This window comes from Syngnathus acus, chromosome 8 (genome assembly GCF_901709675.1).
Source record: "Syngnathus acus chromosome 8, fSynAcu1.2, whole genome shotgun sequence".
In the NCBI taxonomy this organism is placed as follows: Eukaryota; Metazoa; Chordata; class Actinopteri; order Syngnathiformes; family Syngnathidae; genus Syngnathus; species Syngnathus acus.
Window position 1 is genome coordinate 6,647,257 of NC_051093.1, and position 19,489 is coordinate 6,666,745.

A 19,489-nucleotide genomic window follows, 5' to 3' on the forward strand; every position below is an offset into this window, starting at 1 on the left:
CCATAAACAAAATTCAACAGCAGCACGAATTTAGTTACATAAGAGGAAATATTCTGATTGGCAGTTTGTCTGACTCTGCAATGTCTCCTTTGGTTATTCCTTGTGAGTGTGTGTCTGAGCATATTGGCAAACAAGTTGCCCTTGATAGCGTGCGATGGTGATATTTGAATCTCTTTGTTGCTTCATGATCATGCCAGACTCTTAAGTGCTTAAGTGCATAACAAGAATTAATGTCTTACTTCTTTCATAATCAAAATGGACATAGTGTTGATTTTTTTTGGCAAACAAAAACATCTTTTAAAAAGGTGACAGTGCTTTTTTTTTTTTTACATTCAATTAAATGAGTTCCCTGGCAATGTCAGAAGAAAGAAACATTTTTTGGATTTGCACAATTAAAATCCATCCACACAGTCTTTGCCCCTCACTCATTTTTTTTTTTTTTAAAAAAAAAGTCCCAATGATCGTCACACACACATCCGGGTGTGGTGAAATTTGTCCTCTGCATTTAACCCATCCCCGTGTGATTTTAATCCATCCCCTGGGGGAGAGGGGAGCAGTGAGCAGCAGCGGTGCCGCGCTCGGGAATCAGTTGGTGATGTAACCCCCCAATTCCAACCCTTAATGCTGAGTGCCAAGCAGGGAGGCAATGGGTCCCATTTTTATAGTCTTTGGTATGACCCGGCCGGGGTTTGAACCCACAACCTTCCAGTCTGAGGGCGGACACTCTACCACTAGGCCACTGAGCTGGTTTTCTTTTCTTTCAACTAACATCCTCCCACCATACACACGCACGCTCGTTCTGCTGAAAATTTATATTTGGTTCTTTTAAAATATTCATGTCACAGTCATAGTGGTGGAACCATGAATCATACATCTGAGAAAAAAGACTGGAGGAACAAGAAAGGGGAAGTCGGAGACGAGGAAAGGAATGAAATAAATACGAATGTAATGATGGGAGGGATGTGGAGGTGGGCCCATCATGCAGTGACAAGGGTGAAGGGCTGAAGTGCAAAAACTGCAAGATTACAAAAATGAATGGAGATTTACAGTTAGAGCGAGTTCAAGGTAGAAAGAAGAGGGAAAAAAAGATTTGCGCTAGACATGGCGCAGGAGGAGACGAAAACAAAGGTCCAAAGAGATGGAAGGGAAAAAAAGGACAAGCCTGTCGAGTTAGGAAACAACAGATATAAATAGTGCATGAAGCTGAATGTGCACAGTGTGGAGAAGTAGAACGTGAAATCATACTTTGAAGTTTAGAGAAGATCTATAGGTAAGAAAATTTGATTCATCCAGTCATGCCCTGTGAACAACACATTGTATTTTTATGCAGCTTTTATTTTTACTCACAAATTAAATTTTATCAACTTAATAATAATATTTTATGAATCTCGACACTACACACAAAATCATACACAGAGACACCAAGTTAACCAACCCTAAGTTGCAGGCCTGTATCGATGCTCCGGGAAAGTGAAGATCAAAAACCTCACACAGCGAGCAAAATCAAAAGAAACTGTAACATAAGCAAGATGAATCGCAGTCCTACCTGGAACACAGCGCTCCTTGTTATCCTCGCTTCCAGTTGAAATCAGCTCAGCGCTCCAATTCCACTCCTAGGCCGAGGTCCACGCTTGACCACAAACTTCTCCTCATTGCCTCCAGCATTGCCGGAGGTCCTCTGAGAGCTTCCGGGTGGTTCTGAATGCCATTTTCTATAAGCTCCTATGTCCCGCTGAGTTAGCGAACGGCATCCTATAGTCCAGGGAACTCATCTTTGTCACGGCCAGCATCATAGTACAGCAGGGGTGCCCAAGTTCGGTCTTCGAGAGCCCCGATCCAGTCTGTTTGAGGTGTAGGTCTACTAGAGCACACCTGGCTATGATCAGCTCATCAGCAAGCTTGAGAAAAGGACCTTGAGCTTGAAGTTTGAGGACCAGACTTGGGCACCCCGATATACAGTAAAATCAGACAATAAAGCAGACTTGATCTACACAACAAACTGATGAATAACTAAAATTTCTAAAAATGCAAAAAAAACAATTAAAAATATGAACAGTAATAAAACTTGCTCGCTACAATTTATCATTTTGATATTGACACAAAGTCAATGTAGAATTTGTCTTGGCGGGCCAAATATAATTACACAGTGGGCCAAATATGGCCCGCGGGCCCCAGTTTGACAATAACAAACCAAACTGAACTGTACTCACTCGATAGAAAATGTGAGTCAGTGTTTTGTGTTTGCATTGAAAATCTCACGCTGATCAGGGTGGGAGTAAAGCGGAAGCAAGAATTCCTCAAATGTTCCAAAAGATCGGCGTAAGCTCATCCGAAGAATCGTGAGCAGGAAGTGAAAGGCCAGGTGAAACCAGGTCATCTGATTCTTATAAAGCTTGATTATCTCCAAGCCACACTCACAGCGTACATCTACGCATAGGTATGTTTCCCTCCCTCTCTCTTCTACCGCAGTCTTATTTATGCTGACATACTGTAGCTGGCGGCTATGTGCTTACACTGCCCTCTTTCTAACTCTTAAGTGAAGGCGGATCACAGACAAGGATAGCAAACACACACAAGCAAAAGCAACATTAAACATATCTGTCCCGTGAGCGCTGTTAAAGGCAAACATTGTCTGATAAGCAATTCTCACACACCTCAACGGTGTTTATTGTGTACATCTATAGCAGTGCGTCTTCTTTGCTGAAGTGCATCGCTGAAGGCTGTGTGCTGTGTGCCTACCTGGAGTTTGCCTCTTCTGTACAATAAACAGTTTGTGTAACTAAAAGTCGACTCAAAAGCACTGAGCAGAAGATTTCACGCCCATATAAAAGTTAATAAAATGAAAACACTCAGGGGTTTTATTTTTAGACTGATATAAATCTCACAGAGGAATCCAGATTGTGAGTGGGAGGTCTGCGTAGTTGTGGGAGTGGTCACAGCTTACTAACTTTAATACAGAAGATGTAATGAAAAGGTGATTTATCTTGCGGAGGTGACTCATGCATCATTTTTTTTTTATTCCTTAACTTTTTGATGTTGAAGCTCCTTGCAGCTTCGAGTGCCCTTACATAACATTCAGTGTATTGTACGTTTTCTCTTTGTAATGAAAATCTTTGGTTGGATTTTAAATTAGAGCAATAATGAACATTGTACTTTAGAGATTCCACAGTTCTAAATTACTCGATATGAATATGGCCTTTGGGCAACATTGGCATGACATCAGAAGAATCTCTGATCAAATGCGTGCTCTGATCTTCATGCGTGTCATGGCATAACTGAATTTCTTTTTTGAATACTTAGATCTTTTAACATCCATCATTTTGGACCATTAAATGATGTGGAAAAAAAGGGGCGAGGGGGAAGAAAATGCACACCTGCATATTTCGTTTTCTGTTTGGAGGCATTACGAGATGGCAATTCTTTAACTGCTGTGAAAACATTTATTATTTAGCAAGGCTTGCTGCAGGAACAGGATGTGAGTGTGAATGCCTGCACGGCTCAGTCAGCATTAAAAAAATATATTAAAAATATATATATATTTTATATATATATATTTTCTAGTAACGTCACACAGTTGGATTGCCCACCTTCCAGTTGCAACAAATTTTTTTTGGGGGGGGGCAAACAAAGTACAGAAAATAAAATTGAAATCTAGAAACTGATTATTAAATATGATTTACATCCAAACAAATAACCAAATGAAACTGCCAGGAATATTTTCGTTTAATTGCAGCATTTACAATCAAATGATACATTTCATACACGCCCCAAAATATGATGGCATCCCCAGACATCTTAATAAAAGGTGTGTGACATTCTTCTGTCAGAAATCACAACAGGGAAATGACTTTAATATCAATTTTGGATGGGCGCATTTCTCTTATTCAAATGCAGAAGTGCAAAATGAGGGTTACTCAACATAGCCAACATATTGTCAGTGCTGCAAATAATTGATGCATCAGTGGAACTGTAAAAAGTCAGGGGCCCACTCTAACAACTTTTATAACACTTCTAATAACCATTTTACATAAAAGCAATTTGCAAAATAGCTCGCCGCTTTTTGTGCTGACTTCCGGAGACTCCGAGACTCCCTCCAGAGCAGGAGATGACAAATTATATATTAGCTAAATTGCTTCACAAATTTCAGAAAGGCTCGCTCACATTCAGGCAGATAGCAAAATGTTCACTTTGCTGTTTCATTTTACACTTGATGGCTGTGTGGGTACTCCAGAGAACAAACTTTGACTTTTTTTATAACTTTCATTTGTATACTAACAATCAGTTTTTGTTTTTTTCCCCCCATAATGTACAATGGACCTCCGTCAGCACCATGGACAGCGGTTGCATTTGCACTGTACTGTATGTCCATCCCATTTGAGAAAAGCAATTCTTGACTCTCCTCCTAACATTGAACCAATTGCCCCCACTCAGAGGAGCAGAAGGGTGTCCTCCCCTCCAAAAAGTCTTCACCCGGAGAGCTCTCTGACGTGAAGTGAGAAATGGAAGGAATGATGCGCAAAAATGGAACAGAGCCCAGCTGAGAGAGCCGAGGTTTCATCAAAGTTGTCCCACGTGGCCTTAACTTGTGCAGTCGGTTGAAAAATCTTCCAGCAGACTCAGGGAAATCAGACAGAACTAAAAATGAAACACGTGGCTCCAGACTGAGGCTTTCAGACCACTTACCTTTTAGAGTTCACCATCCTTCAGAAAAGAAAGACATTTCCTGATGGAGGAGTGTGTGAATCACACTATAAACTTTAAAATATGATTCTACAACCCAGGTCATGAGAAAATATAAGGAAAGAGGATTTTGAAGAGTTTTGGCATGACTGCTGTGGAGAAGGTTGATGCTTTGGGGGAATTTCAATGGTTTTTTTTTATGTAATCTTTTTATCCTCTTCACAAGAAGGTCAGTGGCCCCTTGAGGTGATTTGATGTTTTTAAAGGACTTGTTCTGAGAAAAGTGATGTCCCCCCCAAAACACACACGCACACACACACACACACACACACACACTGAGCCTAGGGGTGTATACAATGATACATAGGGTCATGATGTAGTTGTGGCTTGGGATCTAAAAGGATAAAGTGAAGTCAAATTCTGTCTTAATACACAACACAGATGAGGTCAAAGAACAAAAAGCCCCCGCTGAAAACAGATGTAGCTCGCTTTACTCAAATCTGCATTGACAGAGTCCATGCAGATGCTCAACTGCATTGGGCTTTTGTTGCGTGGTTTTGTTGCCTTGTGGCCCTGAGCTTTTCTTTTTTTTTTCTTTTTTTTTTATCCGTCTGTTCTCTTCATTGCCAGTGGTAGGGTGGGGGGGTGGAGAATACGTTGAGGTTGAAGAGAACCTCACTGTGTCCATTATGTCTGCATGAAAAAGACTAGACTTTAGTTTTTTTTTCAAAACGAGCCCAATTTGTACAAGTACAGATTTTTATCCGAGTTCCTCTTTCTCTCTGTCTCTCACTCCGAGTGAAAGTAGAGCAGGTAGCGTCGCTGCGGCATGTTGCTCAAGGACGTGTTAAGCAGGACACATGACTTCCAGGTGGTAGAAACAACATCCATGTCCCCAGGCAAGATTATGCCGCTATTTATGGTCTCACTTTCCAAAGCCCATTTTATAATATGTTCAGCAACTTTTCAAGACATCGCTTTGTTAAACAAGCAGTTAGAATCCTGGTTATCGGCGATCCATTCCAGGACTTACGTAAGCAAATTATATAACCACAAAATCTTGAATTATGTATCTAATAACTCTGGATTGTTTGAGTGCCAAGTTGAATAGGAGTGTCTTAATCATATTTTGAATTATGAATTACGATAAAGAAACAAACAGGGGGTGTGAATGGGTCAGACGTTGGATGCTAAGAGGCTTAAATTCAATCTCGTGTGGCTTGAACATGCCCGAAGGTCGCACACACAGAAAGCCAGATCAATACCATCATCACATTTTTTTAAACTCTCTGCTCAGTGACACCTGTTATAATATGCACACACAAAAAAAATGGCTTTCATGATACAACTGTAATAAAAAAAAGATGATAGAAAAGAAAAATCATTGTCGCATGAGCTGAAGTGTCTCAAGCTTGACCCTGTGGCAGAAATCCGCGCCACTTTTGAAAGGTCACAGCAGCAGGTCACAAGAATGAGGCACAAAGTAGCAAATGTAATTTAAAATTTTCTATAAAATACAGGGATGTGAATCAAGTATCTATCTTTTTCTACTGTGATTAAAAAAAAAAAATGATGCTGACATTTAGGTCAGAATTGGGGTAATGCGAGTAGAAATCACTGACGTTTTATTATTTTGACATTTCATGAGATGCGGTTGGACTCAGGGTTGAAGTGGTGGGAATCAATGATTGGAAAGTCAATACAGATTATTACAGTGCAATTGTGTTTGTTAAAGAGCAAAATCCTTCCTGAATGAGCAAGAGCAGATGGATTTAACAATTTTATGGAGCGGGAGATAAGCATCCAAGTCCCATGGAAAGGAAGGAACAAATGAGGCAGATGGTAAATGTAGCTTTAGCCCAAATGGCAACATGATGCTCAGTTAAACTGACACGCATAAAAAAATAATGCATACAATAAGGACCCACATGTGGAAGAAAAGGTTGGAACGAGGGCACGGCGGAATGTTCACAACTGTTGTGATTATTTTTTTTTGCATCATATTTAGGTTCAGGTCACAAAAGCAACCATGACCTCGGCAGCCCTATTCCTGAGGCCACCTCTTCTAATTCCCACAAAGGTACGTTGAGGTGTTTCCAAGCCAGCAGCATCCCTCCAGCATGTCCTATTTGTGCCTCAAGGTCTTCTCACACCTTTCCCTGGAGGCAAGGTAAGGTAAGACGATAAGAAGATGCTCAAGGCACAGAAGCTGGCGACGCTCAATGTGGAGGATCAGCAAGTCAACTCCAATCCCTCTCCAGATGACTGAACTCCTCACCTTATCTCCAAAGGGTGAGCCCAGAGGAAAAAAGCTCATTTCAGCCTCTGGGATCCACAATCTTGTCCTTTTTGGTTATTACCCAAAATTTGTCGGAGTGGAAACGTAAAGCAACCGGGAAATTGAAAGCTTTGCTTTCGGACTCGGCTCGACAATCCGGTAAAGCGACTGCATCTACATGTCAATCTTACAATCCGTCGGTCGAAAACCCAACAAAACCTAGGGATGCTTGGGATGTAGAATAAAAAAATTCTCGAAAATCGATCCATTAAAGTAGTCGTCGATTAATTAGAAAATTTATTAGGTTTCGATTAATCTTCTCTGAGCTTTTCCTGTTTCACACATTTTATGTAATTTATTTGCTTTAGATTCCAATATTTTGATGATTCAAATTTGGCATATATTTTTTTAATACAAACAAGGATGCCAAAAATGGATGAAATGTGACTTATTATAACCGTAAAAAAAAAAACCTGCTAAAAGTAAAAGCCGGTTGGCGCGTGTATTTAGAATTCTGACAGGACAGCGGATCTTGTGAATGGTGACGTTTTATTCTAGTCGCTCTACATAAAGAGAGAGATAGCAAGTGAGAGAGAGAAAGAGAGAGATAAAGAGAGACAGTGCACAGAAGAGCTCCTGTGAAATTCACACAAAAAATATTGTTTTTACTCTTTATCATTTATAATTCTCCATGATGATGTATTCCAGTATGAATTTACAAGTGATGTTTACAGGTGTCATTTTCTAAGTATAATCAAAATAGTTCCTTAAAAGTCTTTTTGAGTTTACCCAAATGAACAATTTTTAAAAAAAAAGCTTTTCTTACAGCAAACCATAAAGAAAGAGGTCTCATATCTTTGGAGGGTGAGCAGACTCAAAGGTCAAGGGTTGCTTTTTTTTTTTTTTTCTTCTTTTTCCTTTTGTCTTCTTCACAGTTGAAGTCCTGACTATACATGAAGGAGTGGGAAGAGAGAAGGAGAGCTGGTGATACATTTTCAATTCTCACCTGCCATGGAGGAAGAGCAAAGATGTCCCACCATGCCAAATTAAGCCCTGACCTCTGACCTGTAATCCCATTGGGCAAAACGGGGCCTGATAATGACCCCTCACGCCAATGAGTGAGTCGGAATACACCTCCTCCCCCAAAAGAGCAGCAGCGTCTTCATTAACATAGATAAGAATTCCCCCCCCTCAATCTCTCTCAAATATGTATATACGCACGCCTGGTTACAAAGCATTAGTGATCATAACAATCATGACAAAATGAAACAAAACAGAAAACATTATTACATCTGGGGTTGCATGCCATCACCTCATTATTTATCATTAAATGTAATTAAAATACATTTTTTTTGCCATTAAAAAGATCAGGGTTGTCATCACGAGGGAGTGTTTGGGTGCCTTCCAACATAAAACGGCATCAGTTTACATGACAGTTCTGCAAAAGTAGAAAGAATGAAAAATATTGCCATGAGTCCATCATAAAATGCAAAAATGCAAGCGTTCATTTTATATATATATAGATATATATATATATCTATATCTATATATATATATCTATATATATATATACGTATATATATATGTATCATATATATTTATATATATATATCATTTTTTACATTTGAACATTGTTCACTCATCAGCTCATACAAGCAGCATGTGGAGATATATATGTTAATAATAAATATGCATATAAGAAAAAAAAAAATCAGCAGTCATTGGGTTAAGCTGAAGCAATAGAAGGTAGTATTCCAAGAGTAAGAAAGGGTGATATGATGTGGTCATTGAGCTTCAACTGAATTCCAGTCAAATACCATCATAAAAAAAAAAATCAACAACAACCAAAAAAATGCATATTCATAAAAGGGTGGCTCATTTTTTGGACATTTAAGTAACATCTTTCATTTTTTTTATAGTGCACATTTTGGCCCCGAGGTGAAACAGCAAAGCCACGTCCTACTCCATGAACCCAATCCCGTTTTCCCTCCTCAACTGGAAGACCTTGACATGTCAAAAGGAGCCACTCCGAAAATTTTTCGACCAAATAGCCACTTCGACGCTCCCTCAAAATGCTGATCATCATCATCCTGAGGTATATTTATTTCATTTGATACAATTTATCTGTGTGAAGCCAATCAAGCAAATCAATGTCAGATGAAATTTTCATTTGTCTTTTCCAACTGTACTGTTGAAAAGTACAAAAAATGGGCAGTCAATTGTACAATGGGTCAAAATGACACATGACTTGCACCATACCATCTTGCCTGGCTCACATCATCCATCCAACTTACGACAGGAAAAATAAAGACATAACCCTGCTTGACTGTTTATGAAAATCAATTGATGACCAGCTTCTACATTGTTGAGTGAAGGTAAAGAATTAAGGAAGGGGAGGGGGGGGGAGGGATCGAGTCACCTGTTTTTCAGAAAGAACTAGTACCCTGTAAGTCATCTGCAAGGAGGTCATAGAAACGTCTTCATCCAACAATTCCAATTGATTTAATCCTTTTTCCTTCTTTGTTCTTCTTTACCCGTTCTTTCTCTATTGCAGCAGTAGCAGAAGCCTCTAAACATGACACTGATTTACTAAGGTCAAAGGTTCGATTGTACAAACGTCCATCCACCACATGACGGGAAAGGGAGCCCCTTTGTCGTATAAACAACAAAAATATATTTTGCAGAATGTGTGTTTTTCTCAACTACAATGGGGACAGGAAAAAAGAAAAAACTTCCCATGCAAAAAAAAAATCTTTTCAGAAAGCTCTGCTTTTTAAAAACAATTGAAAACTAACCATTACTGTGCTAACAAACACTCAAAGCCTACAGATGGATTCCAGTGGCAGAATCTCTAAAACTATTTGAATAGAATAAAAAAAATATAGCACTTTGCTTCAGTCTTTTCTGCTTGTCTACCATGTTGTTGTTTTTTTTAATCAGTCTGTAAACATTATTCATCAGTAGCACCTACACTACTCCCGCCAAAGCCTCAGTTTCTCCTCTCATGTCCATTTGATCTCACCCACGTTGTGCTCTGCCAGGCATCACAATAGCCACATTTGTCAGTTTAATAAGCAGCAGACTGTTGGACTGGCTTATTGTGGCATCCTGCCCTCCTGAGATGGCCCTAATTTAGGTCGACACGACAAATAAAGTCTCCCTGTAAAGAATCCCTACAACAGCAAGAATATGGATCAGGAGGATCTTCGGATGTTTCTCCATTCATACAATCACAACAAATCTTTTCTGAAACCACCTAAAGTGATGGAGCCCGATTTTTTTCTTCTACCAGGTATGGCACAACACATTAGTAGTGATCAGTACATGGTAGAAAATAAATAATGATATTACCTGCAAAGACAGAAGCTGTACATTTACACCCAAACGGGCGAAGGTTCGTTCGGAATAGAATGTCGAGAAAAGAAACGTGTGGCTATGACATCCCTCGGTGTTGAAGAAATTATAATACAAATTCAGGGATGAGAACATATCTGTGACTAAACGTCTGACTCCAGACTGGGGATTTTTTTATACACTCGTCTATTGCTGAGCTGAGCTGAGTTAAGGACGCCGCGTGAGGCTGGGTACGCACAAGTCTTATTGGCAGCGTAAGGCATGACATGCTCCTTCTTATACATGTCGTTAGCTATCCGCCCATCCCGTGAGCAGTATGAGGTGGTGGATTTAACGGAAGAACGGAGATTGTTCGCGTCGTTGCATGTTTTGATGGGAGCTGCTCCGAGAACCGCTGCCGGCGAAGCCACGGCCAGCTGTTTGTAAATATCGGAGGAGCTACGCCCGTGGATCAGTCTGCTGCTGGTGTCGTCCCTCAGCGAGTGGCCGAGGAAAGGGTTTTCCGAGCCATGGGCCGGGTACAGGGACTTGCTCCTTTTGCTCTCCTCCAGATTGTGATTAAACATCATCGATTGGGATCCGCTGCCAAACAGTCTGCCGGAGTAGGGACGCATGCTGAAGAGGTTGGCGTAATGCGAATCAGCCGTAGAATCCAGAAAGCGATCTTTCTCCTTGAGGCTGACGCTACGCGCTGGTCGGCCCTGATCCGAATCCTTGGGCTTTTCTAGTAATATGTTGTCAAAGGAGTGCTGACGATTAAGCCTCAAGCGGTTTCTCTTCTGGACATGAGGTCCGTCCGTTTGCGGCCAATACAGACCGAACATTTCATCGGGTTGCTGCTGCTGTTGCTGCTGCGGTTGTTGGTGGTGCATGGTGGGGCTAACCAAGCTATCGGCGAGAAGCTGGTCCTCACTAATGTCGTACAGATTGGCTGTGTGGAGACATGCTTCGCATCGATTATACGGGGAACGGGTAGAAGAAGCCGAGGCGGATCCCGTCGGGGTGAAAGTCCCTCCTGGAGGGTAGCCGGCAGTCGTAACCTTTGACAAACAGGAACGGCAGTGTGTCTGTTTGTAGCGATCAATTGATTCGTGCGGGGAAAGATTTTTCTCTTTCATGCTGTAGTGTTTGCTGTACGTCGGGTCGGGCAGAAGATCGGAATCCGTGTGGTGCAGCGGGGAGGAGTTTAGATGGATGATGGGTTGATCACATTTTCGATAATTATCACTGTGGTCAGAGTATATTTCAGGGTATTCCAATTCATCGGCGGCGAGACCACGACTCTCCCGGTAGTGGACGGGGTCCGAGTGCATGCTCATTTCTCGGTCGGAGTCAATCGTGTAGATTTTCTCTCCGGCTACTCTGCCAAGTTGGTTGGTTCCACCACTGACCTGTTTTGTTTTTAGGTAAGAGAGCTCCACCTCACTACAGTCTCTTGGGTATTTGGAAGTCACGGGTCTTTTTTTTAAATTGTCCTTGGCTTTCAGGTGCTTGTTGTTTTCTGGGTCCTTGTAGGAAGCCGCTCTGCTGGAGCAGTCAGAGATGTCAGAGTGGGCCGCATCCTCGGGGATGTAGCGTTGAGTCTTCATTGACATTCGAGGGTCCGGCATTAGCATGTCGGGCATGGGGGAAGTTCCCGGCGGCACCGAGCGGAGCGTGTCCACAGACTTCTTCCACAGGGTCCGAGGAGGTTTGGCGTTGGTCTGGACCGTGTCGGCGGTAACCGCCACCTCCACCGAATTGGGATTGGCATCATTCAAAGTGAGAGGATGCTGGCCTCCTTGGAAGATGTAGTTGTTCAGGTGGTCTTTGTGGCGGGTAGCAAGATACGACTGCAAGTCCCCCGTGTCCCCGTACATCACGTCTTTGGGAGCATAGCTTCGGTTGTCAGCGTAGATGAAGTTGCCCTTCTCTGCCATCATGTCCATGATCATCGGGCCCGCCGAGTGCATGAACTCACGTTTGGGTGAGTTCATGTGAGAGCCGGCCAGGTTTGACATGTTGGTCATGTGCTTGGCTGATTTAATCAGTTTAAGCATCTTGTCTTGCGGGCTAAAGTCCAGATCGGTTTTTTTCTTCATGTCGATGTGAACTCCGTGGATGCAACTCCAGATACCCTGCATGGTGGCAACAGATTGATGAATATGTGGCACGGATATTGTTAAAACGATGAGTCATAAAAAACACAATAACAGAAGACACAGAGGTGAAGATATCAAACGATAACATGAAATGAAAAAAGCATGAATTGAACATAAAAAAAAAAAGATTCAGACAAAATGAGGAGAGATGAGAAGAAACATTATTATTTCGTCTCAAGCCAAACCTGCTGTGTACAGTTCATTCAGTTGGCAGTGACTCAGCAAGTCACTTTGTATTGAACCAGTACTGACTTTTACACAAAGAACATTCATCTTTCTCCACAGATTTATTTTTCCAGCGTTTGGAAGAAAATCAATCTTAAATACTGGAAGAAAAAAAATGAATGCTGTTTCATTGGGGTTATAGCTTAAATATTAATCGTGTCTCCGGCCCATCGGGGCATGAAAACATTCCTTCAATGTTTATTTCCTCGCAACTATGTATACAAAACGATTTAATGCATCAGAACCTTGGCAAGTGAGACGTTTTGTATTGAAAGCTGAGCAACACGAGTAATTGAGGGTGAGAACCTCAGAATTCGCTTACCCGACTAATGCTGAAGAGAAGACCCGGTCTGCCAGTGCAGACCCCAGTGAAGCAGTATCTGAGCCTCCAATAGAAGAGATGCTCAGAGACAAAGGTGATGAGGGACAGCCCCATGGCGGTGGCGAGCATGTAGAAGACCCCCGCCATGTTGTCCACATCCAGCTGGCTTGACATCACCTCATTTTTCTCGTTGTGACAAATGCCCGTTAACCACTGAGCCTCTAATTCTTCCATTTCACCTGAGAAGCAAAAAAACAAAATACTGATTTTGCTTTAGATGCGAGGTGATCCTTGATGGTCTTTCATGAAGTTCTCAGCAAACACTTCAGTTGAAAGGTCCAACCAAAGGAGAAATCAGATGAAATCAAAGATTAATAGTATTTGACAATTTTTAATGGTTGCTCTCCATTATTTTGTTTCCGACTTTATACTTCTCAAGCTTGTTTCACAAAGACCTTAATTCTCTCTCTGGAGTTCGGCAATAATTAAATAAATGGAGGCTGAAAAACGAAAGCTGCAACATGGTGCTCAGCGGTAGACCACTTAAATGTTTGATAAAGTTTTTAAGCCTAGAAGAAAAAAAAAGAAACTCAAGATATCATTTAATCAAAGAAAGTGCTTTCATGCTCACATTATGATAAAAGGTTTAGGGCATTCACTTATTGCTTGCCTTGGAGCTTTTTTTTTTTGTAGAGGAGCCGAGGAAGCTGCTCAGAATTTATCGCCATTCAGTTCTTCACTCGGTAGCGTGTGATGAATTGTTGACCGTCTTAAGAGTCAAGTTAAACATACGCACGTAAGGTAGAAGATGCAACCATTGTTTGCATCATAATTTCGATTATCATCCCAAGATTGGTAACATCTACCTTTACCGTTCCATATTTAATTACGATCAGCTAAAGTACGAATACAAATCAAATGCTTTAATCATCTGATTTGTATGGGAGCATATATATATATATATATATAAAATATATATATCATAAATACATATTTTATAATAAAATGAGATTCAGCTAAATTACACAACACAGACTTAAACTGCAGAGAGAGCAATACTGTATTGGAAACATTTCACACTCTTAAAAGCAGCCTTTTGTGTCCAGAATAACATCAAACGACTATTTATACTTCACCGCTTCGCCTTTGTGTTGTCAGCAGACAAGGCTTTCAATGTGTGTGTCAAGGAATTACATTGCTGGCAAGAAACAGGAGCAAGAATCCCCACGCGTTGGGTTGCGTGTGAAAATGGGGCTTGTGAATTTTTCTCACCATCTCCAATAATGGCCAGAATTGCCAGATCCACCTGACGTTTCCAGTAAGAACCTTTTTGGAGAGCGATGCCATATCCAGTGGTAGCAAAGATGTACCTGAATGCAGCAAGGTCCAAACGAACGCACACAAACACAAACACCATTTTTTTAATAGTCCTGTTGAACTTGACCAGATCGATACAAGTGAATTGTGATGACATCAACATGCACGGGAAATCAAATTACATACTGTACTGTTTTGCTCCAGGGCTCCCCCTACAGTTGTACAAATCAACAACAGTAAATGTACATTTGTTAAAAGGTGTCAGGACTACTCTACCATGGCAGCAATCTTTTTTTTTTTTTTTACAAGCTTCTAGAATGATCTTATTTACTCCATATAGGTGCTTTAGGGTGAACATCCAACACGGTGTTTACTTCCTGTCAGGGCCAGGGATAATTGTAGTTTATCAAAGCGTTAAATCCCTCCGTGTCAGATATGTTGACAATGAAGCGGATGCTCAGCTAACTTGCAATTCGTCTGACACCAGTGGTGCTGTGTCATTGCATTGAAAAAGAAGTAAAAGGCAGGTCACATAATTCCACTGTGGACGACCAAAGGGGAAAAAAAAAAAAAAACACAGCTCCGAGGCTGGAGAATTCGCATCCTGGTACATGTCAGTGAAATTTGAAAGCTCTATTCGTCTCCATTTTTTTTTATTACAAATTAAATACAGATGTTAATTTTTGTTTTGCCTCATAAACAAGAGATTATATCTTTATTAAGATGATTAAAAAAAACTGTTGGGATGCATAAAAGCCAAACCTCAAGCAAGAACGTAATATCGAATGAGAAAAAATATAAAATTATCCTAGCATGTAATTACATTGAGAAACAAAATATAATCGAGTTTTACTGTCAATAAAGTCGGGCTCGGTGAAACAAAACATAAATAAAGTTTCAGTTACCCGCTGCCAATGGTCACCAGCTTACATCCCTCATCTCTGCCAGCCGCGTAGTTCAACACTGCGGCGTCATAGATGAAGGCATCCAGTTTACTGCAAGGAAGGAGCATCAGACAAAAGGGAGGGCATAAAGACAACATGTGAAGGAGTCAAATTGTTTTTTAGAGCGAGAGAGAGAGAGAGACCCTCCAGAATGTTCTGTTGGTGTGCGGATCAATTCACTTCTCTGATAATAGGGCCTTGGAGGCAACAAACTTTCGACAAACATTCACACATCTTTTTCTCTCTTTGCCTTTGACCTCTCGCTCACACATAAATGCACACAGCACATCCTCAGCCTTGACATTTCCAGTGTAACTCATACCATGGCGTGCACACAGACCTGCTAATAGTGTGGCGACCGGCTGGCATTTACGGATTGTCAGATCAGCCCTTTAACAAAAGCTCACAGGCATATAGTTAAGCTTTGTAATTAGCTTAAGCCACCGGTGGCTCCAGCCACATGAAAATTGTGAGTCTACAGTCTAGGATGGGAAAGTAAATGCGAGATTGTGTTTGACTATAAAAAAAACTTTTTGAAAAAAGCAAGAATACTGTTTAGTTTATACGAGTGATTTTTTTGTGGGTTTCATAATAATTATTATTATTATTAAACTCACAAGAAAATGATAATAATTATTATATATTAAATAATTTATATTTATAAATATAATAATAATTATTATTATTCATGCTAACAGAGCCTTTCACAACCCCCGAAGGACAGCATATAGACAACTCAATAAGAAATAATATTACACCTAAAAATTACAGGTAAAGTGGAGTTTCATGATAGCAGTGGACCTGGATGACAGAGGAGAAAGTTGATGAGGCCGAGGACAGAGCCTTGGGGAGCACTCGATGTGCGGAAGTGTGAAGCGGGCTGTAAATAATTGGAGTTGTAGGAAATGAGTACATTCAGGCATGCAACATTAATGGAATAAATTTGGGCAATTGGGAACAGAATGACATAAAAACGCTTGTTATTTCAGCTTTAGGATGAATGAATATGAAGATCCTGTGTTGATCCACAGCCATGGAACATTCTTCTACGGTGTAGCTGATATAACCACATCAGTTCAGGATTACTGTAAAAAGAGAAGCTCTGTAAACATATTTGGCCACAGGGCCATGGAGGATGAACCTTCTTCACACTGTAATTGCGTGGAACTGTGCTCCATTGTTTCAGGTCAGGAGCTGAGAGAAAAAAAAAAAAGACCATCCAGGCTGCTATTATGATATCCAGGTTGGGTTAGCAAAATACGTGAAGACACTCATAAAAATATATCAAGCAGCAAAAGGTATTCCCCCGAAAAAATCCTAAATATTAAGCGACTTATATTTCAAAGTATACGATCAGATGATTTGAAACTCCCCCTGCGTGTAGTTTTACTTCCGACGGCTGTAGCAGATTGCGCGTGTAAAGCCTGTCAGCATTATGTGTGATCAGCGCTAATCCAGCCATCGAGCCTCAAACAGCTGAATGCTGCAGCATTGCTCATCTGCTAATGCCGCCAAATAGAATTATCAATGAGGGAATTAGTGCAGACCCGCCAGTTCGCTATTTGAGTGCAGTTGCACACCAACATATACATGTTTGCTTTGTTAAGGCTTTTTTTGCTTGGAGCTTTGCAAATGTATATTTGCGAGAGGGTACTGAGAGGGCAGATTTGATTATTACCGTATTTTCCGGACTATAAGGCGCACCTAAAAACCTAAAATTTCCTCAAAAGCCGACAGTGCGCCTTATAGTAGGGCGCGCCTTATATATGGACCAAATTCCTAAATTTAAACTGGCCCGAAGCATTGTGTTATGAAATCAATCATAAGTGGCCCGCTGAAGACTATGAATCATGAATCAAAAAGACTATGGATCGTTATTTTGTGATTGTAAAGTAATTTGTTGCGTCTGAATTTGAAATAAAAAAGATAAAATGGAGAATGATTTGATTTGGATTAAAAATCTGACATGATGCATAAATGGTGCGCCTTATAGTCCGGTGCGCCTTATATAAGGACAGTTTTAAAATGGGCCATTCATTGAAGGTGCGCCTTATAGTCTGGTGCGCCTTATAGTCCGGAAAATACCGTAGTAGTTTGCTATTGTTCACAATTTGGTTACACTTGGTGAAAACAGCCCCAGGAAGACACAAAAAAAATAAATTGATGCTGCCATGAACGGCTGTCAGGCCCTACCGGGAAAAAAATCTTGCTCAAGGACTCTTGGACATGATCACCAGGCGTGAGGATTGAACACACCACCTATTTTTTTTTCAGATAGGATTAGTTCCCACCTGTATTTTTCCTCTTCTCCCCTTCCCCATCTTTCCCTCTAATCATCTAGCTATTCAAGCACTCCACTCTTCCAATATGTCCTTGATTCGCTATGTTATAACCCTTAACCCCCCCCCCCCCCCCCCCATTTCTCTCCCTCCCACCCTTAACACACTCTCTCACACACCAACTGCAGCCAGTCTCATTTTAGAGACCAGGCACTAAAAATAGGTCCTGCTGTTCCCAGTGAGGAGCCTCATTCATCCCCAGTCTCACAGGAGCTGTCACATACGTAAGAGCAAGCACACTGGTAGACATGCAATTACGCACACACACACACTCACTCACTCACTCACACACACACACACACACACACACACACACACACACACACGCTTTGTATGTGAGAAACCTGTGCATTCACATTTGAGCCTGTTCTTCTTGATCATTTGGGTTGGCTTTTCTACAAATATAGAAATAAAAAAAAACAAAAAACAAAACAAAAAATAAAATAAATTAAAATAAAATCCTTTTTACTGAGAAAAAAAAAAAAAGATAATTTTTGTGTGCGTTCATTAATTTGCTGGTAGTAATGAGAAGCATAACAAAACATGCGAGAATCACCTTGCAGTCACACAAACACACACACACAGTGTCTCCATACCCAGATTTTAAGCTGACAAGAGCATCCTGAACTCCTGTTTGGTGATACTTGACCATGTACTGGTGCATGGAAGGGTAGTTCTTCCTGATGTTCCTCTCTGTAGATCCGTTTGGAACCGTTCCAAAGCGGAATGGCGGTGAGTAGGCATACGGGTTCTGAAACTGTAAATATAATGAGAAAAAAAAGCCAAAGAAGAAATTGGTTCATGTTTCAGGTGAGCCGCCTCATATTTGAACCTTTTTATTCCATGACTAATTTGGCCCTGGTAATTAAGAAAGTGAGACATGAGCACTTTGCTTTTGTAATGAATACAGCTTCTCGACTTTGCGCTCATTTTTACACAACGTTTCTTTCATGGATTTTTTCATTTGGCCTCGCTCTACTTTCTTCCTTTAGTTTATTATGCAAGTTTTGCTGTTACGCAAGCAAATGACTCCCCACATGAATGTTAAATCTGTCTGTCTTTGTTTATGTTGAGACTTTCTGTTATCTCCTGTGCTAATTTGAATTATTTAATGTCTGCAATGGTGCAATTAACATGTTCCAATACCAAGATGTTCTTATGTAAAAATAATTTAGATTTCTGTTGTAATTAATAATGTTAGTCCACAAAGACACAAAAAGGCAATTCTATATGTAGTCTGGAAAAGGAAAAAAAATAATTCATCATCAGACGTGTGCTCATATTTTGCACAATATGCAAAAGGTTCTTAAAAAAAAAAGGATTTATGTATGTAAAATTAATTTTAATTTTAGATTTCTTTTGTGACTAATGTTAGTTGAAATGCCCACAAAGACACTAAAACGCAATTTTTTATGTAGTCTGGAAAAGAAAAAAATTTATTCATGACTAGACTTTTTTTTTGCACAGAATTTGGCTGTGCAAACGGAGCTTAAAAAAAAACACTCTCAGAGACATGAATCCATTCAGGTGTAACCTTTGTAAGTCTTAAAAAACGTATGAGGCTTCTTTTCTGGTGAGTAGATTTGTGACCTTTCATCCCCCAGTGGTTAACACTAAAAGCTTTTTTTTTTTTTTGAGTGTGTGGTCACTGACCAGGAGCTTAGAAGTGAATCTTGCTTGTCGTTTTTTTTAGGTCAAACACAGTTTGTTGTCCAGTCCTGCTGTGCAAATGTGCCTTAAATCGCCTTTTAGTCTTTATTTTGTCTAACCCTCCTGTTGCGTCTCCATTTTTTTTTACACTTGCCTCCCATATGTCTTTCCTTTCTCCTTACCTCAGCCATCAAAACATGGCCCATATCTGTCCACCTGTTGTCTTGCATCCTCTCGCG

The 19,489-nt window shown here is 40.6% G+C and overlaps 1 protein-coding gene across 1 annotated transcript in view; it reads right to left on the minus strand.

The window, feature by feature from the left end:
* Nucleotides 1–9,046: 9,046 nt before the first annotated feature.
* grin2aa (glutamate receptor, ionotropic, N-methyl D-aspartate 2A, a) overlaps nucleotides 9,047–19,489 on the minus strand; it is a 69,726-nt gene continuing 59,283 nt past the window's right edge. Inside the window, exons 11-15 of the mRNA XM_037256279.1 lie at nucleotides 18,197–18,357; nucleotides 15,223–15,312; nucleotides 14,273–14,370; nucleotides 13,001–13,239; nucleotides 9,047–12,429 (exon numbers count right to left, since the gene is read on the minus strand). Coding sequence (XP_037112174.1) covers nucleotides 10,456–12,429; nucleotides 13,001–13,239; nucleotides 14,273–14,370; nucleotides 15,223–15,312; nucleotides 18,197–18,357 — 2,562 coding nt within the window. The 3' untranslated portion in view covers nucleotides 9,047–10,455. The remainder of the gene's footprint in view (nucleotides 12,430–13,000; nucleotides 13,240–14,272; nucleotides 14,371–15,222; nucleotides 15,313–18,196; nucleotides 18,358–19,489) is intronic.